Here is a 22,351-nt window from a genome sequence, read left to right on the forward strand (position 1 = left end):
GCTTGGTTTGCTTTATATATGGTATTTGAAATGATTTATACTTTTGATAGGCCTACTTAAGTATATTTTAGCAATTACTAGTACTTTTGATACTTAAGTATATTTAAGTAGTATTATACTGGGTGAATTTCATTTTTACTTGAGTCATTTTCTATTAAGGTATATTAACTTTTACTCAAGTATGAAAATTGGGTACTTTTTCCACCACTGTATTTGTGTTGCCATTTATTGGCCTATTATTAGTTCATGAGAAGTATTCCCTACACACACACACACACACACACACTGGAGCTACCTCTAGGGGGCTTACTGAGTTCATGCGAATGTATGAGAGAGAGAGAGAGAGAGAGAGAGAGAGACAGAGACAGAGAGAGAGAGCAAAGCGCGAACGAGAGATTTGTACATTTGTAGCCTACAGACGTCGATTGATAAACGTTTTCATCTGAAACAAGAAGACAGCAAAGTAGGTCTACCAACACAGAGGGAGAAAAGTAGTCTACATTGCGCGCTGTTCATACAAAGGTTTCAGTCAATGTGGTAAGTACAAGCCCTCCCGCTGTCCTAGGCTTCTGGCCAACTGTTTTGTAGGCAACAACAACGCTACAATAGTAGCAAGTCGACTATTATCAGTGTAGTTATAGAACACAGTAGTGCTACAACATGTCAACAGAACACCAGAGGTTACAATGTTGAGAGCCTCTAAGGCAAAGTGTTGCCGTAGCCTAGTCTCAAGGTGACATGTAATGTTATGCAGGTATTTGCACTGTTTTACTTGGCGCTATCGACCATGTAGCTAGTAAGCTAGTAACAAGCCTATAGGCTATGTGTAAGCTTCATACATTTGTTGAGGCCTTTACTAAATAAGGAGACATTCTAGGTGCATGTAGGCTATTGCATTTACAAGAAGGGACTTACCAAGAAGAACCCGGTTTAGGACATGTATCATGTTCTATCACCATAAAAAGATGCTTGAAGGTGCATCACCGTATCATGACTTTGCCAGTACTGTAGGCCAGGGATCATTAACTAGATTTTCTTGAGTGGATGGTCGGAACATAATTAAAAATAATTTGTAAACTGCAAGTTCACCTCAAGAAGCACAAACATATAATATTTGACTAAAACATAATCATTTCAAACCTTGCTTAGGTTTGTATACGATCACGTGTCTCTCTATAATGCATGAGAATACTTGGGAACAGATTTCCAAAATTAAAATGACTTGGAGCTGATTTGCTGGTGTTTTTAAAGTATTATGTACAACAATTAAACTTATATAAAACGTAAAAAATAAAAATGTTGTTATTTTGCTCAGGCAGCCAGTTGGGGAACCCTGCTATACTATTTGTCTAGGGTTTCTCTGAGAAGTTGGTAGAGAGATTTTAAATTATTACTTAAGACTGTAGGGTCTTAAATAGATAACAAATGTGTCAGTGCAAGGAAACATAGACACCCCGTTATATAGGCCTAAGCAATGTGTGAGAAGGAGAGGATACTTGCCGTAACTGCAACGAAATGTCAGCAGTCTGGCAGGGTAAAGGCTGGTTAACATAGGCTACACACACAGACCGTGCGTCCTATGTAATCAGTGTGTTCCGCTGGCCTTGCAACCAAATAGGCTATATGCAGATAGTTGATTGCATATCACATATCATAGAGGCCTATTTATCGCAAACATCCTGACAATTATATGGTCTTTAGACCTGCATATAGATAATATACATTCAAACTCAATATATAGCCTATATATATTAATTTACAACGTTGACAACTGTTTTCCCGGTTTATCCCGAGTCAGTAGGAATAGAAAGAGGATTATTTTTTAAATGATATCTCGAGCGAATGCTGCTGTAAATGCATGCATGCGCTGTTCTGTTTGTGTTACATAACCGCTGCATGCTGCTGTGTGCTCGTGCTGTGAGTGTCTGACCGGCCATGCATGCACCAGAGGTGAATGCATGCTTTATTACCAGTCTGACCGAGAGGAGCATTGAATAATCTATTAGTGCATAGATCTGATGCTTTTATCTGCCAAACAAGACCTATGTATGTAATTTGCATATCCTGCTATTTGCGGTTTTCATATTTTTTATTTAAAATAGAATATCCGACGTTCCAATCATCAACTCAATGTTAATATTTGTCCTTAAACCTGCATTGACATTAATGGAGAGATATTGTGGTATGGTTATAGGGGGAGAGAAAAAGAGAAACCACTTATAGGTGGAATTTTAGTCATGATAAAATAAGTAAAGGTAGGGTACATATTCTGTTTAGGAAATTACCTTATTAAAGAATACACTGAATACAACATAGTCTTCTGTCTGACATACAGTAGCCTATGTTGTGTATTGGCAGAATGGCAGTACAGAGTTTAACTAACTGTATTTGAAATAACAAACTACAGAACAGGATTCTCTGTTTGCCAGCCCCTCAGTTAGTTCCAAAGGTTTATTTTATGAAGCAACTTCTATCAGTAGCTACTGCTCTTGATTAGAAACACAGGCATGCCAGACATGTACTGTAGAATTGAATTGAATAGATTAAAATACAATATAAGAGATTCTTTGTCTATTTTGTGATAAATGTACATTTGTCTTCTGCCTCAACAATGCATCATAGTATTTTGAAAGTTACACATCTTGAAAACTTGATGCATTGTGGAAAAGTGTGCATTAGGCTTGGGCGGTATACCGTATATACCGTATACCGGGGTATTTGGAAATAGCCACGGGATGGTTTTTCAAAACCGTTTTCAATAGATTTTAATAATTATTTTACATTATGGTGCTTACCGTAGTTTCCCAGAACAGTTGAGCCGGCCATGTGTTTGTTTGTAAATAGCACAATGGGAGAAAGCGAGAGCAGGTGAGTCCAGCTGTGTATTGACAGGGGTCGCGTTTTTATATTGAAAGTCGTGTTTTTTTGCTTCAATAGAGCGATCAGGGAAGTGCAACTATAGTTTTCCTTCACAGAAAATACAATAGTGCAACACTATTTGGCTGGTAGCCACACAAGTAACTAAGCTTACAATGAAAGAGCAAGGTATTTTTTGCAAAAAACGATGCATGGCCATCATATTTCTAATGTTTATCATAGAAATATTGTAACCAGCTACATTTCCTAATGTTTTGCTTAAGTTAATCTTGCATTTTAACAGAGAAAAGTAGGCTGGCTGCACCGAGAAAAGTACCAGAGAAAAGTAGCTAGACATCAGTCAGAGAGCAGTCTTTTGATAGAATGCCTGTTCATGAATTCTCATCCGAGTGGAGAAGTGCAACTGAAGCACAAAATTAGTTTGATGCAGAAGCATTTTAGATCTGTTTTTACAAAACGCAGCAAGACATTTCTTATGCGTTTTATCTACTTTTTTTTTCCTGTGTGAAAAATTAAGAATTCTGCGTTAGGGTGAACCCTAAGTTGAACTTGTTAGTTTTCTGAGTAAGTGGCTGAATGAATAAGGTCATGGGGCATCATAATGTAGAGAAGAAGTCAAATCCCTTCGGATGAGTTATCTGTACAGCTGCCATCGCATTTCCTTGCCTTTTTTCTCCTCTCTGTACTGGGCTATGATTTCCCATTGTAGCCAATTCAATTGCAGAAATTCCTTTACCATTTTTTTTTTCTTCCAGAAATTCTGTTACCGATTTAGTAACAGAATTTTGAGTTTTAATCACGTAATAATTCATAAACAAAATGTATATCAGTAAAAACACAAATTAATGGATAGGTCTACCTTTACTTGTTACTTCTGTGAAATGTCATTATCCTCCCTCCTCATGAGGGAGAGAAATTAGAAAATATCTTAAAAGATATGTGGGGTTTTTGGTAACGGAATTTCAAGGCACAAGGCAATGTTTCTTAAACTTAGAGAGGGCAGAAAAAATTATCCTAAACTAAATATAAGTGTTGATATTAGTTGGCAGGGGTCTTTCAACATTATTGTGTTTTGATGTATTTCTAATAACTTGTAAAACTTTTTCTGGTAGATGTTTTCTAAGACTCATTTTCCATCTGTTTGACAAGAAATCAAAGCCTTTGCTTATTTCACATTTCTTGGGATGGAAAATTATAGAAAAATGTATATGCCTTAATTTCTCAAAAAGATATACTCTTACAGTAGCTTTCATTTCACACCCAATGGACATGCTCCTATGAACTTAGGGTCATTTCCATGTAAAAGGACCCATCTAGTTAGTCTGTCATTATTTTATGTGCTAAGCCTACCTGATGTGATGTCTCTCTCTCTCTCCGCTCTGGCCCACTTGCACTGGCACACATCCAGCTGATGTGCAGACCATTACTTTTACAGAATTTTCATGACTGTACGAAGCTTGTTTAATTTGCTGACCAAAAATGTGCTGAAACTGTGCAAATAACTCACTTATTAACAAGGAATATCAACAAATGTGCACACGCGGATCTGCTCTTTGATCTCAATAGGCATCTCGCAACCGGGGAGGATTGAAAGACCACTCTGCCTGTCAATGAAATACAATCCTACTCCGATGCAGAAATTGGGAAAACAGCAATAAATTGCATCTAGAGCACACTCTGGTCCATTTGGACAACTCAAATGTACACTACATGACCAAAAGTATGTGGACACCTGCTCGTCGAACATCTAATTCCAAAATCATGGGCATTAATATGGAGTTGGTCCCCCCTTTGCTGCTATAACAGCCTCCACTCTTCTGGGAAGGCTTTCCACTAGATGTTGGAACACTGCTGCGGGGACTTGCTTCCATTCAGCCACAGGATCAGTAGTGAGGTCGGGCACTGATGTTGGGCGATTAGGCCTGGCTCGCAGTCGGCGTTCCAATTCATCCCAAACATGTTCGATGGGGTGGAGGTCAGGGCTATGTGCAGGCCAGTCAAGTTCTTCCACACCGATCTCGACAAACCATTTATGTATGGACCTCGCTTTGTGCATGGGGGCCATTGTCATGCTGAAACAGGAAAGGGCCTTCCCCAAACTGTTGCCACAAAGTTGGAAGCACAGAATCGTCTAGAATGTCATTGTATGCTGTAGCATTAATATTGCCCTACACTGGAACTAAGGGGCCTAGCCCAAACCATGGAAAACAGCCCCAGACCATTATTCCTCCTCCACTAAACTTTACAGTTGGCACTGCATTCGGGCAGGTAGCGATCTCCTGGCATCCACCAAACCCAGATTTGTCCGTTGGACATCCAGATGGTGAAGCGTGATTCCTCACTCCAGAGAATGCGTTTCCACTGCTCCAGAGTCCAATGTGTGCCAGCTTTACACTACTTGCCAACTGATGCTTGGCATTGCGCATGGTGATCTCGGCCATGGAAACCCATTTCATGAAGATCCCGACGAACAGTTCTTGTGCTGACGTTGCTTTCAGAGGTTGTTTTGAACTCGGTTGTGAGTTTTGCAACTGAGGACAGACAATTTTTACGAGCTACACTTCAGCACTTGGCAGTCCCGTTCTGTGAGCTTGTGTGGCCTACCACTTTGTGGCTGAGCCGTTGTTGCTCCTAGACGTTTCAAATTCACAATAACAGCACTTACAGTTGACCGAGGCAGCTCTAGCAGTGCAGAAATGTGACGAACTGACTTGTTAGAAAGGTGGCATCCTATGACGGTGCCACGTTGAAAGTCACTGAGCTCTTCAGTAAGGCCAGGACTGCCAAAGTTTGTCTATGGAGATTGCATGGCTGTGTGCTCGATTTTATACACCTGTCAGCAACGGGTGTGGCTGAAATAGCCAAATCCACTAATTTGAAGGGGTGTCCACATACTTTTGTATGTGTAGTGTGTATTATTTTTGTCCGACAATTTTGTTGTTGTTGTCCTGGACAAGTGTTAATGTCGAGGCACACACACGCAGAAACACTGCATCTCTGTATTATTTTTCCTCCATGTTGTTGTTGTTCTACAGATTTTCCCTGACTGAGAGATTTAGTCTTTATTAAATTTAGAGGTTATATACCTATGTCCTTGACGTGTGCTGAATGCAGCCGGAAGCCAGCCTGGGCCCTTGTCAAAAGTAGCGCACTCTATAGGGAATAGGGTGCCATTTGGGACACAAGCAGTGAGTCATCAGGGCTAATGGGGGAGAGGAAACATGCACAATTTAATCTGGAGTGGAGGGCTCTTCATCTCTGTGTGTGTGTGTGTGTGTGTGTGTCTGTGTGTGTGTGTGTTTAATCTGTGATGGCTGCTGACTGCTAACTGCCCACTCATAGGAGCTTTGTTGTCTAATAGGGCAAACTCAACCCTGCCCTGTTGTTATGGGGAGATTGATCTAATGTAACTAGCTAGCTAACTTCTCTCTCTCTGTCTCTCTGTCTCTCTGTCTCTCTGTCTCTCTGTCTCTCTGTCTCTCTGTCTCTCTGTCTCTCTCTCTCTCTCTCTCTCTCTCTCTCTCTCTCTCTCTCTCTCTCTCTCTCTCTCTCTCTCTCTCTCTCTCTCTCTCTGTAAATCTATGGAACTAGTGGAGTTGGAGGAGAATGGTTTATTTACAGTTAATTGGAGGCATTATACCAATAGCAGCTGGTGAGAGTTGAATTACATGATACACATTTACAATTGTCTGGGTTATCCAGTTGTTGTTATCTACCTAAGCAAGGCATGATATGAATGTTCACGGAATACATACAGCAGTATAACTGTATAGGCCAAGTGTATTGGGAATGGAAGGAACCATATTGAAATCCAGAAATGTACATCTGTATAGGGTGTCCAATCAAAATGCATCTTTTGACCAATGGGAAAATAATATGTTAATTGTGTAGATAATCCTCTATGAAAACCAATGACCTCATGTCTCTATCATAATACATTCAAAGTTATTGGAGTTTTTTACCCTTGTAGGATGGCCAGAATTTGGGTGACTAAATCAATGGATGCCAGAGAGAAAAAAGTGGTAATAAATTAGGAAAATCGCGTCAGCTAGGCTGGATTTTGTGAAGAATTAAGGCTATTGGCTACCTAACAGGCTCACTTTCCCATTGAACTCGTCATCTTTCTTCTCGAATCCGCAGGACGTAAAACAATATAAAGGTAAGATGGATATCGACTTTGAGACATGACATGTAGTATTTTTAAATTTTAGTATACGTTTTTCATATTAATTCAAAATTCCTGTTATTTTTCAATGATTTCTCACTAAAACAAGCCTCTGTGAAATGTCAATGGAGCACTGAGCGTATACCAAGCTTTTTATTACAAATCAAATCAACGTTTATTGGTCACGTACACAGATTTGCAGATGTTCTTACAGGTGCAGCGAAATGCTTGTGTTTTTAGCTCCAACAGTGCAGTAATACCTAGCAATGCAATACAAAACAATACACACAAAATCCAAAAAGAAAGAAATTTAAGAAATGTCTGAACGAATCCAATTAAAAAAGGAACCATTTCAGGTCATCAGTGATGTGCACGCTAAGGAACTTCAAGTTTTTGACCCTATCCACTCCGGCCCCGTCGATGTGGATGGGGGTGTGCTCTCTCTACTGTCTCCTGTAGTCCACGTTGAGGGAGAGGCTATTTTCCTGGCACCACTCCGCCAAGGCACTCACCTCCTCTCTGTAGGCTGTCTCATCATTGTTGGTAATCAGGCCTACCCCTGTTGTGTCATCAGCAACTTGATGATTGAGTTGGAGACGTGCCTGGCCACGCAGTCATGGGTGAACAGGGAGTATAAGAGGGGGCTGAGCACGCACCCCTGTGCGGCCCCAGTGTTGAGGACCAGCGTGGCGGAGGTGTTGTTGCCTACCTTCACCACTTGGGGTTGGCCCGTCAGGATGTCAAGGACCCAGTTGCACAGAGAGGGGTTCAGACCCAGGGCTCTGAGCTTAGTGATGAGCTTGGAGGGCACCATGGTGTTGAAGGCTGAGCTGTAGTCGATGAACAGCATTCTCACATAGCTATTCCTGTTGTTCAGGTAGGATCGGGCAGTGCGATGGCGATTGCGTCGTCCGTGGATCTGTTGGGGCGGTATGCAAACTGTAATGGGTCTAGGGTGTCAGGTAAGATGGAGGTGATATGGTCCTTAGCTAGCCTCTCAAAGCACTTCATGATTACAGAAGTGAGTGCTATAGGGCGATAGTCATTTAGTTCAGTTACCTTTGCTTTCTTGGGTACAGGAACGATGGTGGACATCTTGAAGCAAGTGGGGACAACAGATTGGGATAGTGAGAGATTGAATATGTCCGTAAACACTCTGCGCTCTGAGGATGCGGCTTGGGATGCCGTCTGGCCCGGCAGCCTTGGGAGGGTTAACACGCTTAAATGTCTTACTCAAGTCGGCCTTTTACATTTAATTAAGCTTGTCATGCTTTAGCTTTTTGCGACCCGCGGATACAACTTTGAAGACGACGACCACAAAATGTAAAATCCTCAGAAGTTATTCCAAGAAACCTGCACAGCTATGTCAACAGAGCTCGGTGCTTTTTATCGGATGTATTAGGTTACAAAATCTGACTTTTGGGATATAATGTTAATTATGTGTTAGAGAAAGACCCACTGAATGATTCAGAACATGGATAATCACGTTTGTCTTGGTAAAATGTATTTTATAACATAAGGAAGTGAAATGTCATCACCAAAGCGCGTTTTCACCCACTCTGGGCAGAGTGGGTGGACACCCTAATTTGTATACAAAATTGTGCACTGAAAAGTGTATACCGTCGATGATAGGGCAGTCACACTTGAGTATTTGTAAAGAAAACATAAGGACATTTGCATTTGAAGGCTCTCTCTCTGGGTGAAACTGCCAAAGCGTTGGGGATTGGGGGAGGAATAGAGAAGAGTGGTGGTGACAAAGAAGAGAAGAGAATGCAGGACTAGACATTTACTCTGACTATTTAGCTAATCTGTTATTGATTAGAACAAACACACTGCCACATTTTGAGTTAGGGTTTTGTATTGGCAGGCTGCACACACTATCCTCACATTTAGGCTACAGTCAACAACTGAACAACATACAACTGAAAACCCTTTTGTAATAAGTAGCTCATATACCTGTGTTGTAAATACACTAATAACAACATGGATTACCATGTTACATTGTACTTTAGTAAATGCATTTTAATTGCATAGTAATGGAGGATGTGTTTCTGGAAATCATGTTAGACACTGTGATTGGTCGTTTGACAGAGGTGGGCGGCTCCAAGGCAGACATACGCACCTCCTGAATCCTATGTTTCCCTGGCCAGTCTGCCTCTGAGCCCGCTGTGTTGTGATTGGACCTGTGACCAGTGTGATAAATGAGTGGTGTTTGACTCTGTGATTCTTTGACAGTAGTGGGCCACTCCAAGGCAGACACACTCCTCCTATGTGTCCTTGTCCAGTCCTTGTGTGATCTGATCTGGGACCAGTGGGATAAATGAGTGGCCTGGCTGAGGAGCGCAGCGTTGGGACACCCCACAAAGCACACACAGGTGAGGGGACCGGACTCTCAGACCTCGCATGAACCTTTTTACTTTGTAAGAAGCATAGGATGACTTATGCTCTTTTACGAAGTCAAGTAAATCAAGTGATTTTTACAGAAGCTGTACTATGTGTATGAAGATGCTAAGAATGAACTGAATGATCAACAGTTGAGCCCTGTGTTTGTTCTACTTTATAATTTGATCCATTGTCAACCATATCGAAACCATGATCAGAAATCAGTGTTCTTTCATGTCCGTCCCTAACTGTGTGTTATTGTAGTCCTGCTAGCCCCCGTCCGTCCCTAACTGTGTGTTATTGTAGTCCTGCTAACCCCCGTCTGTCCCTAACTGTGTGTTATTGTAGTCCTGCTAACCCCCGTCTGTCCCTAACTGTGTGTTATTGTAGTCCTGTTAACCCCCGTCCGTCCCTAACTGTGTGTTATTGTAGTCCTGCTAACCCCCGTCTGTCCCTAACTGTGTGTTATTGTAGTCCTGTTAACCCCCGTCCGTCCCTAACTGTGTGTTATTGTAGTCCTGCTAACCCCCGTCTGTCTCGGACTGTGTGTTATTGTAGTCCTGCTAACCCCCGTCTGTCTCGGACTGTGTACTGAGGTCCCTTCGTCTAATCCCTGTCTCTGTCCCTGCTATCTCCCCCAGTAGGATGTCGTGGGTCCGAGGCTTCTTCGTAGCCAAAGTGGACGAACGAAAGACCGCGTGGGGGGAGCGCAATGGCAGCAAGTCCAACAAGCGGAAGAACGGTCGCTCAGGGTCGTCTCTCTGCAAGCCCCGCTGCATGAGCTGCCTGCGGGACGCTGAGGACCTGGATCCCACCCCTCCCACCCCCCAGCACTACCACCGTGGAGGAGGGGAGTCCGGCCTCAGCGGAGGGGGTAACTTTGGGATGCGCTGTGGCTGGCAGGAGGACCACTATGGGAAACGGACCGGGGTCGCGGGAGACCTGGGGTTGAAGGCTGTGGATCTGGGGTTCGATGACGGAGACCTGACAGGGAGGAAAGGTCCAGGGGAGGAGGATTTGGGGGAAAGAATGGGGGAGGACGGAGGAACATGCAAAGCCTTCACAGCCGCCGAGTGCTGGATGCGTGTTGTACGAGTGTTCCAGTCGAAAAAGTTCACGTCGGCGAAACTGGAATGTCTGTACCAGCGCTACTTCTTTAGGCTCAACCAGAGCTCTCTGACTATGCTGATGGGTGTCCTTGTCATAGTATGCGGCGTCATGCTAGCCTTCCACTGTGTCCACGCTCCACCCGACGTAGCCTACGCCTCGGTGCTCTCCGTGGCCATGGCCCTCTTCCTGTCCATGATGGTGGTGTGCAACAGGAACGGCTTCCACCAGGACTACATGTGGATCGTCAGCTACCTGGTGATCGGGGTGCTACTGGTGGTCCAGGTGTTCGGGGTGTTGATGGTTGCCCCCCGGAGCGCCTCTGAGGGGATCTGGTGGTCCGTGTTCTTTATATACATAATCTATACGCTGTTGCCGGTGAGGATGAGAGCTGCAGTGCTGAGTGGAGGGGTACTGTCTACCATACACCTCATCACCGCATGGCAACTCAACCAGGACGATGTTTTCCTATGGAAACAGGTAGGGCTCTACAGTCAACATGATATGATACCATACAACTTTATTGGAAACAGGTAGGATTAAACAATCAACTTTTTTGAATACAATGCAATTCATATTCAGCTGGTGGCCGTTTTGATACACAGTCCAACTTTATTACCCCTCATGGGGAAATCACACTTGCTGTAAAGTGTTGACGTAACATGGCTTTACACTCTATTCAGCAAGTTTTGTTGATCAGTATCTGTATGATTTTGATGACAATAATCATCTTTGTCTGTGCATTGGTTGGAAATCAGCTTTATTGAGAATAGCTTCTTGAATCCAGAGGGGTATACTACGAGATCTACTCAGGGTTTTCTAGAGCTATCCAGCTTCACATTCCTGCTCAGACGTCATCTGTACTATGACGGTGGATATTGCTCGTCCGCCTGCTGCTAACTCTAGCAGGCTTGTAACTGCGCGTGCATGTCGCACATGGCTAGTCGAATGGCCGAACTCTTTATTGAGAGTCAGTGCCACATATTCATTTGTGCCGTAATCAAAATGAAAGAAAAGTTATCTTGCAAATCCAGCAGGCTATGGTGTGAAATAGGCCATCTTTATTTTACTACTTATCGTTAATGCCGTCTTTGGTGTGGTTAGCAATGCACAAGCACATTTTTTCCCACTTCTATCACTAGAATAATTGTATTAAGTCATATAAAAGTTTTACTGTGCATGAAGTTTTAATTGCGTTCTGTCATTACTGAATGTGCAATGTGCTAGAAAATAGTAATGTTATTAAAATACCTAACACACATTTTTTATTTTTTTATTTAATAAAATATTTAGGCAGTCGTCTTCCTTAAATGAAGGGGATGATGACACAATCTTTGCGAGAGGGAGGGAATCTGATTTCATTGGTCCTCAACTCATGGCTCAGACACTTCATTCAGGATAAATGGAGTTAGCCTGCCTGGAGCAGGTTACTTCTGAAGGATCCATTGCCATAGAAATGTACCTGGCTAAATGGTGAGACATTTTCGTGGTACCAGTTATCCCGAGTTAAACTCAGTTGACTAAAATTACCTTGCTAACTCCTCTAACCAGGTACGTAGGATAGGGCTCGGCTCATGTATCTGACACTGTAGTAACTATATGGAAAAATTTATACTTTTAACTTAAAAAACAATGCTCATTTGTTATTGAGCATGAGCATGCATGGAGTCTTGCTCAATCCAAATTCTTGCTAAATAGAGTGTAGCTAACCTTCAATGAACGTTTCAGGGAACACACAATTGGCATGAGAAGAAAGCAACAAAATCACTCCACCTCTTCCTTCTCAGCCAGGGACCCTATTATCCTTTTACAATCAGGCCAAACTACCCACAACTATGACCTGAAACAACCTACTTTTTCTTCCCTCAGCATTAATATAATATAGGACAAACTATGTACAGACTCCTCCATCATTCACACATACACACACGCACACTCCTTTCACCGTTTTCCCATGGTGTGGTGTCAAAGGTGCCTTACTAAAAGTAGATGGGATCGTGTTGGCCACCTTAAAATTGTATTTTTAATGAGGCTGTGTGCATGCTTGTGTGTTTTCAGCTTCAGGGTGACGATCAGAAGCTCCTTTGGGGTTTGTAGAAGGTCATTTGGGTTGAATGAGCCTGTTTATCTGTATTATGCAGGAATATCATGATAATATAATACAGTATCATTCATATTCAAGCCTCAATTCACTGAGACAAGGATGCCATTGTGGTTTTGTGTAAGGGGTGGGGGAATATTTTGGGGATGGGGGTGTTGGGGGGGATTCTGGTAGTCCAATGGACTTGACAAAGGAACAGAACTGAATATCCAAAAGTTGAAAATAGAGGAAGAGATAGAAAAGGAAAAGTTTGGGTCATACTAAATGTATGCATTACTTTGTCATGATGAATGATTGTTGCATATAAACTAGCTATAAACATTATTACATAGTTTGTTAAACTTTCCTTACCAATGTTGATAAATACATGAACAAGTCATGTAAAATTGTTGACATTACTTTATAAATAGTCCATAAGCAGACCCTTCAGATAAAGTGTTACTGACAAAGTGTGGGCCTCTGTAGCTCAGCTGGTAGAGCACGGCGCTTGTAACGCTAAGGTAGTGGGTTCGATCCCCGGGACCACCCGTACACAAAAATGTATGCACGCATAACTGTATGTCGCTTTGGATAAAAGTGTCTGCTAAATGGCATATTATTATTAAATAGCCAGTAGCTATATGTCAAAACATATCGATTATAGTTATGATACTATTTGTTATGACAAGTTATTGACATGTCAATTAGATCAATACCATTTAAAATCAGCTGTAGTCTGTGTCCCAAATGGTACCCTATTCAGTGCACAATTGCATTAAATAGGGAATAGGATGCCATTTGGGATGCAGTGTAGTCTGATACAGATGTAGGATCTTAATTTGAACCATCTTTTGTTGGTGAGTATTTTCCTGGAAAGCAGGAAATGCATACTTGTAGTGTATTTGAGTCTTAAAAAGGCTTCTGAAGTTAGTCATTTCCTCTTTGAAATGTCAGACTTGATTTGCCCTAATAAAAAATGTATTAACCCCTACAAAAATGTACATTTACTGATAATCAACAAAATAATTCACATTTCCTGTTGCTGCAGGATTATTTTCCTGCTGTAGCAAACTGGCTCAAATTAAGATCCTACATACAACCACTCTGAATGGGACCGTAATGACATGATACAGTTTACTACTGGTTCAGTGGTCTGGTGCTTTGCTTGTCCACTCCCCACTCCCTCCATAGACAGACGCTGAATCCCAAATCGACCCTTTAGCATTCAACTCAATTATTTATATCTACACTAGTTGACCGATAGGGGGCGCTGTGTTGAAGCCGCCGTGCCTCCATCTTGGCTCTCCCCCACCATTTGTAAAAAATATATTTAGGAAGCTATAGAGATTTATTAATGTTTACATTCTTTTTTGTGACGTTTATTCTATTACAAACACTTTAATGCATACTTTTAAATTATATTATGTGAGATAAACATTAACATTCAAAAACATTTTCCTTAAAGTATAATGTTTTTGATGACAAATGTTACTGTCCCCACTACAACAAAAAAATACATGTAATTTTGTCCTTGAAGCACTGTAGAATTCCATTAATTCCTATGAAGGACTGTTCTTACTGGGGAGTGCCAATATGTCCGACCGGTGGCTTCAAAGCCTCTCAATGGCCAATACATAGCATCAGCAATCCAGCGTTTATATACAGTGCCTTCAGAAAGTATTCATACCTCTTGACTTATTCCACATTTTGTTGTTACATCCTGAATTCAACATTTATTAAATATTACACTGCTCAAAAAAATAAAGGGAACACTTAAACAACACAATGTAACTCCAAGTCAATCACACTTCTGTGAAATCAAACTGTCCACTTAGGAAGCAACACTGATTGACAATAAATTTCACATGCTGTTGTGCAAATGGAATAGACAACAGGTGGAAATGATAGGCAATTAGCAAGACACCCCCAATAAAGAAGTGGTTCTGCAGGTGGTGACCACAGACCACTTCTCAGTTCCTATGCCTCCTGGCTGATGTTTTGGTCACTTTTGAATGCTGGCGGTGCTTTCACTCTAGTGGTAGCATGAGACGGAGTCTACAACCCACACAAGTGGCTCAGGTAGTGCAGCTCATCCAGGATGGCACATCAATGCGAGCTGTGGCAAGAAGGTTTGCTGTGTCTGTCAGCGTAGTGTCCAGAGCATGGAGGCGCTACCAGGAGACAGGCCAGTACACCAGGAGACGTGGAGGAGGCCGTAGGAGGGCAACAACCCAGCAGCAGGACCGCTACCTCTGCCTTTGTGCAAGGAGGAGCAGGAGGAGCACTGCCAGAGCCCTGCAAAATAACATCCAGCAGGGCACAAATGTGCATGTGTCTGCTCAAACGGTCAGAAACAGACTCCATGAGGGTGGTATGAGGGCCCGATGTCCACAGGTGGGGGTTGTGCTTACAGCCCAACACCGTGCAGGACGTTTGGCATTTGCCAGAGAACACCAAGATTGGCAAATTCGCCACTGGCACCCTGTGCTCTTCACAGATGAAAGCAGGTTCACACTGAGCACATGTGACAGACGTGACAGAGTCTGGAGACGCCGTGGAGAACGTTCTGCTGCCTGCAACATCCTCCAGCATGACCGGTTTGGCGGTGGGTCAGTCATGGTGTGGGGTGGCATTTCTGGCGAGCACAGCCCTCCATGTGCTCGCCAGAGGTAGCCTGACTGCCATTAGGTACCGAGATGAGATCCTCAGACCCCTTGTGAGACCATATGCTGGTGCGGTTGGCCCTGGGTTCCTCCTAATGCAAGACAATGCTAGACCTCATGTGGCTGGAGTGTGTCAGCAGTTCCTGCAAGAGGAAGGCATTGATGCTTTGGACTGGCCCGCCTGTTCCCCAGACCTGAATCCAATTGAGCACATCTGGGACATCATGTCTCACTCCATCCACCAACGCCACGTTGCACCACAGACTGTCCAGGAGTTGGCGGATGCTTTAGTCCAGGTCTGGGAGGAGATCCCTCAGGAGACCATCCGCCACCTCATCAGGAGCATGCCCAGGCGTTGTAGGGAGGTCATACTGGCACGTGGAGGCCACACACACTACTGAGCCTCATTTTGACTTGTTTTAAGGACATTACATCAAAGTTGGATCAGCCTGTAGTGTGGTTTTCCACTTTAATTTTGAGTGTGACTCCAAATCCAGACCTCCATGGGTTGATACATTTGATTTCCATTGATAATTTTGTGTGATTTTGTTGTCAGCACATTCAAATATGTAAAGAAAAAAGTATTTAATAAGATTATTTCATTCATTCAGATCTAGGATGTGTTATTTTAGTGTTCCCTTTATTTTTTTGAGCAGTGTATTTTATTCACCAATCCACACACAAATACCCCATATTGACGGAGTGAAAACATGTTTTTAGAAAAAAAATAACACTCCAAATTGAGCTCAGGTACATCCAATTTCATTTGAGCATCCCTGAGATGTCACTACAACTTGATTGGAGTCCACCTGTGGTAAATTAAATTGTCTGGACATGATTTAGAAAGATACACACCTGTCTATATAAGGTCCCACAGTTGACCGTGCATGTCAGAGCAGAAACTATACCATTAAGTTCAAGTAACTGTCCGTAGATCTCCAAGATTGTGATGAGGCATATATCTGGGGAAGGGTATACAACACTTTATAGTGTGTTGAACGTTTCCAAGAGCACAGTGGTCTCCATCACTGGAGAAAAATATGGAACTACCCAGACTCTGCCTAGAGCTGGCTGTCCGACCAAACTGAGAAACCATGCAAGAAGGACCTTGGTCAGGGAGGTGACTAAGAACCCAATGATCACTCTGACAGAACTACATAGTTCCTTGGCTGAGATGGGAGAACCTGCCAGAAGGATAACAGTCTCTACAGCATTTCACCAATTTGGGCTTTATGGGAGAGTGGCCAGACGGAAGCCCCTGCTGTGAAAAAGGCGCACGCCTGGAGTTTGCAAAAAGGCATAAAGTAAAATATTCTGTGGTCTGGAGAGACAAAAATGTAACTCTTTGGCCTGAATGCAAAGCACTATGTCTGGAGAACCAGGCACAGCTCATCACCCGTCTAACACCATCCCTACCGTGAAGCATGGTGGTGGCAGCATCATGCTATGGGGATGCTTTTCAGCAGCAGGGACTGGGAGACTGGTAAGGATAGATGGAACTTTGAATGGAGCCAAATACAGGCAAATCCTTGTTGAGAACCTGCTTCAGAGCGCAAACAACCGTAGACGTTCCAACAGGACAATGACCCCAAGTATACAGCCAAAGTCCTTGAGTGGCCCAGCCAAAGCCCAGACTTTAATCCCATTGAAAATATGTGGAAAGACTTGAAGATTGCTGTTCACCGCCGCTCCCCATCTAACTTAACAAAGCTTGAGAAAATCTGCAAGGAAGAATGGGAGAAAATCCCCAAATCCAGATGTGCAAAGCTGATACAGACGTACCCAAGACGACTCAAAGCTGCAATCACCGCCAAAGGTGCTTCTATGAAGTATTGACTCAGAAGTGTGAATACCTATGTAAATGAGGTATTTCATTTTCAATAAATGTCAATAAAGTTTAAAAACATGTTTTGACTTTGTCATTAAGGGGTATTGTGTGTAGATGGGTAAGAAAAAAAAAGTAATTAATTTTGAATTCAGGCTGTAACAAAACAAAATGTGGAATAAGTCAAGGGGTATGAATACTTTCTGAAGGCACTGTACATCATTGATCCAACCCCTAGCCCCTAACCCTTAAGCACTTGTGGAGATCTGGGAGAATTGGATAGATGTAGTACTGTATCCCGGAAATATAAAGCTTCATGTTACCTTCTGATTGCTGCCATATTGCAGACACCTATCCAATCCTGTCAGCTCTCCACAAGTGCCTATGGGGGTAGGGGCTGGGGGTCGATTTGGGATCCAGGGAGTGTGTGTCTGTGGGCTCAGTGGTCGGCTGTGTGAGGCTCGCTGCCTGGTTGGTGTTGGCAGAGAAGGGTCAGGCAGGTCTGGTGATCATGGCCTCCTGATAGACTGTGAACTGGCCTGGGGGCTGTAGGGACTAGACTGGCCATGCATGGGTGTTAACAGGCCTGGGGGAATGTACTGGCAGGGACATGGTGCCTGTGTCCCTATATAGGGTGCCATTTGGTACGCAGGGACAGGGTTTCTCTCCCTTTCTCCATCCCATCCATGGGAATAAGTTCCAGTCCCATGAGCAATAATTGACAGGACATGAGCTCTAGTGGAGGGAGGGAGGACACTGCTCAATCAGTCTGTAGCGCTCCTTCCTCTAGTTCTCTGACACTCTTGAGTTACATGAAACCTTTTAGATGTTATTTACTTTATGTGACTTTATTACAATTGAAAAAGGAGCGTGATGATGATAGTACTTACTCCCTTTGATTCAGTGGTGAATGATTATAGTGTGCACAATTGTTCACCCTCTCTGCCAGTCAGTCTCTGTCTGTATGGGCCACCAGTGATTTTGTGAATGTACAGTAGAGCCCCATTCAGTTTAGTCAGCCCAGACGGAGGGAGGCTGGGAGGCCCCTGGCGTCACATGGCCAGACATCCCTAATCTGGGAAACTCTTCTGGGACCCCTCTCTCTCCACAAACACACAAACCTCTCTCCCCCCTTCTATGTTTTCCGCTTTTCCCCTTAATTGTATTTTCCCTCTGGAGATGGACATGAAGTATCAGGAACAGAGAGAGACTGTTGATAGGAGAGGGTGGTGACGGAGATGGAGAGTGTGTGAAATAGCACCGGGCTGACTCATCCATCTGAAAAACAACAGCACGTATCTCTTTTCATTCTTTGTCTGTCTCTCTCTTTCTGCATGTGTTACGATTATATTCTCCACAAAGACTGCCTTACATAGAGTTGCCTTTTATTTCTTGCTCGGCTGAGAATGAGATTGAGCTCACGGAACTAGTGATGATTATTTCCAATAGATCTGTGTCCCATTCTCTGTTCTGGGCTTGCCTCGCTCGGTCTGGGCTACATCTTCATTCACCCTGGCTGAGCCCTGGCCTGGCTGGCACTCTGATGAAAGCAGACATTTTACATTTTCATTTGAGTCATTTAGCAGACGCTCTTATCCAGAGCGACTTACAGTTAGTGAGTGCATACATTAATTTTTTATTACTGGCCCCCCGTGGGAATCAAATCCACAACCCTGGCGTTGCAAACTGAGCTACATCCCTGCCGGCCAATCCCTCCCCTATTGTTTAAAGTGTGAAACTTGAATGGATATTTAGGCGTATCTGCTTAGCTACTATGTCTGTGCATTCCTCACCAAATGATATTGACCTGACCAGTGACGACGCATGGAGGGAGAAAGAAGCTGAATGTGAGGCATGTGACAGTGGAAAAGCCTTTGATTACACATATCCTTCCTCATACATAGGCCTACATCTGATGTAATCTCCTTTCATCTGATCTAAGCCCTACATGCATGTCAGTATTAAAGATAGCACATGACGTCATGGATATTTATTTTATCATTGTATTAGGTCACCTGCACCTGTCATGTGTCCCAGAACCATAGGATGTGTCCCAAATGACAGCCCTATGGACTGTAGTCAAAACAAGTGCACTAAATAGTGGGGCTGGGAATTTCCAGGGACCTCACGATACAATATTATCACCATACTTAGGTGCCGATACGATATGTATTGCGATTCTCACGATTCTATATGTATTGCGATTCGATATTGCGATTTTGATGTTCCAAACATATTGCTCACTATATGTCTGCTGCAGAGACACAATAGAGCATGAGAAGTGTTTTGATCAGTCAGGGAAATAAAATCGATGAAAACATGTTTTCTCACTATTTAAAAAGAAGATGGAGAACAAGCTATGGAACGAAAAATACTGGAGTTTTGGCACAGGTACTGCCGAATAGCGCTAGCTAACGCTACCTACAGTAGCCACATACATATATATGTATATATATATATATATATATATATATATATTACAGTTGAAGTCAGAAGTTTACATACACCTTAGCCAAATATGGTCCTCCTTATGTCCACCTGTAGCTCCTCCTTGGTCCACCTTAGCCAAATGTGGTCCTCTGTAGCTCAGCTGGTAGAGCACGGCGCTTGTAATGCCAAGGTAGTGGGTTCGATCCCCGGGACCACCCAAACACAAAAATGTATGCACGCATGACTGTAAGTCGCTTTGGATAAAAGCGTCTGCTAAATGGCATATTATAATATTATTATTAAATACATCTAAACATTTTTCACAATTCCTGACATTTAATCCTAGTAAAAATGATGTGTCTTAGGTCAGTTAGGATCACCACTTTATTTTAAGAATGTGAAATGTCAGAATAATAGTGGAGAGAATGATTTATTTAAGCTTTTATTTCTTTCATCACATTCCCAGTGGGTCAGAAGTTTACATACACTCAATTAGTATTTGGTAGCATTGCCTTTAAATTGTTTAACTTGGGTCAAACGTTTCGGGTAGCCTTCCACAAGCTTCCCACAATAAGTTGGGTGAATTTTGGCCCATTCCTCCTGACAGAGCTGGTGTAACCGAGTCAGGTTTGTAGGCCTCCTTGCTCGCACACGCTTTTTCAGTTCTACCCACACATTTTCTATAGGATTGAGGTCAGGGCTTTGTGACGGCCACTCCAATACCTTGACTTTGTTGTCCTTAAGCCATTTTGCCACAAGTTTGGAAGTATGCTTGGGGTCATTGTCCATTTGGAAGACCCATTTGCGACCAAGCTTTAACTTCCTGACTGATGTCTTGAGATGTTGCTTAAATATATCCACATACTTTTGCTTCCTCATGATGCCATCTATTTTGTGAAGTGCACCAGTCCCTCCTGCAGCAAAGCACCCTCACAGCATGATGCTGTTCTTCTGCTTACAAGCCCCCCCCCTTTTTCCTCCAAACATAACGATGGTCATTATGGCCAAACTGTTCTATTTTTGTTTCATCAGACCAGAGGACATTTCTCCAAAAAGTACGATCTTTGTCCCCATGTGCAGTTGCAAACCGTAGTCTGGCTTTTTTATGGCGGATTTGGAGCAGTGGCTTCTTCCTTGCTGAGCGGCCTTTCAGGTTATGTCGATATAGGACTCGTTTTACTGTGGATATAGATACTTTTGTACCTGTTTCCTCCAGCATCTTCACAAGGTCCTTTGCTGTTGTTCTGGGATTGATTTGCACTTTTCGCACCAAAGTACGTTCATCTCTAGGAGACAGAACGCGTCTCCTTCCTGAGCGGTATGACGGCTGCGTGGTCCCATGGTGTTTATACTTGCGTACTATTGTTTGTACAGATGAATGTGGTACCTTCAGGCGTTTGGAAATTGCTCCAAAGGATGAACCAGACTTGTGGAGGTCTACAATGTTTTTTCTGAGGTCTTGGCTGATTTCATTTGATTTTCCCATGATGTCAAGCAAAGAGGCACTGAGTTTGAAGGTAGGCCTAGAAATAAATCCACAGGTACACCTCCAATTGAGTCAATTAGCCTATCAGAAGCTTCTAAAGCCATGACATCATTTTCTGGAATTTTCCAAGCTGTTTAAAGGCACAATCAACTTAGTGTATGTACATTTCTGACCCACTGGAATTGTGATACAGTGAATTATAAGTGAAATAATCTGGCTGTTAACAATTGTTGGAAAAATTACTTGTGTCATGCACAAAGTAGATGTCCTAACCGACATGCCAAAACTATAGTTTGTTAACAAGAAATGTGTGGAGTGGTTGAAGAACAAGTTTTAATGACTCCAACCTAAGTGTATGTAAACTTCTGACTTCAACTGTGTATGTGTATATATATATATATATATATGTATGTACCAGTCAAAGGTTTGGACACACCTACTCATTCAAGGGTTTTGGGACGAGTTGGACATCAGAGTGAAGGAAAAGCAGCCAACAATTGCTCAGCATATGTGGGAACTCCTTCACGACTGTTGGAAAAGCATTCCAGGTGACGCTGGTTGAGAGAATGCCAAGAGTGTGCAAAGCTGTCATCAAGGCAAAGGGTGGCTACTTTGAAGAATCTTAAATATAAAATATATTTTGATTTGTTTAACACTTTTTTTGGTTACTACATGATTCCATGTGTTATTTCATAGTTTTGATGTCTTCACTATTATTCTACAATGTAGAAAATAGTACAAATAAAGAAAAACCCTGGAATGAGTAGGTGTGTCCAAACTTTTGACTTTGTACTGTATGTGTGTGTGTGTGTGTGTTATGTATGTGTGTGTGTGTGGAATTATTCAATTTTTTTTTGTTACAGCCTGAATTCAAAATTGATTAAAAAAAATTTTTTTCTCACCCATCTACACACAATACCCCATAACGACAGTGAAAACATGTTTTTAGAAATTGTAGCAAATATATAGAACATGAAATGCAGATATCTCATTTACATAAGTATTCACACCCCTTTGCTTCTACACTACACATTGAGCTCAGGTGCATCCAATTTCCTTTGATCATCCCTGAGATCTCACTACAACTTGATTGGAGTCCACCTGTGGCCAATTCAGTTGTTTGGACATGATTTCCGAGATTAGAATTGTGATGAGGCATGTATCTGAGGAAACAATTTCTAGAGTGTTGAACATTTGCAAGAGCAGAGTGGGCTCCATCATTGGGAAATATGGAACTACCCAGACTGCCTAGAGCTGGCCGTCTGACCAAACCGAGTAACCGGGCAAGAAGGATCTTGGTCAGGGAGGTGACCAAGAACCCAATGACCACTCTGAC

The 22,351-nt window shown here is 42.7% G+C and overlaps 1 protein-coding gene across 3 annotated transcripts in view; it reads left to right on the forward strand.

The window, feature by feature from the left end:
• Positions 1–341: 341 nt before the first annotated feature.
• LOC121545889 (adenylate cyclase type 6) overlaps positions 342–22,351 on the forward strand; it is an 89,027-nt gene continuing 67,017 nt past the window's right edge. Inside the window, exons 1-3 of one of the 3 annotated variants that reach the window (XM_041856781.2) lie at positions 342–537; positions 9,278–9,417; positions 10,066–11,011. In XM_041856781.2, coding sequence (XP_041712715.2) covers positions 10,070–11,011 — 942 coding nt within the window. In that variant the 5' untranslated portion in view covers positions 342–537; positions 9,278–9,417; positions 10,066–10,069. The remainder of the gene's footprint in view (positions 538–9,277; positions 9,418–10,065; positions 11,012–22,351) is intronic. The other 2 variants (XM_041856782.2, XM_041856783.2) reach the window with 2 other exon arrangements.

The sequence above is a fragment of the Coregonus clupeaformis genome, chromosome 30 (genome assembly GCF_020615455.1).
Source record: "Coregonus clupeaformis isolate EN_2021a chromosome 30, ASM2061545v1, whole genome shotgun sequence".
In the NCBI taxonomy this organism is placed as follows: Eukaryota; Metazoa; Chordata; class Actinopteri; order Salmoniformes; family Salmonidae; genus Coregonus; species Coregonus clupeaformis.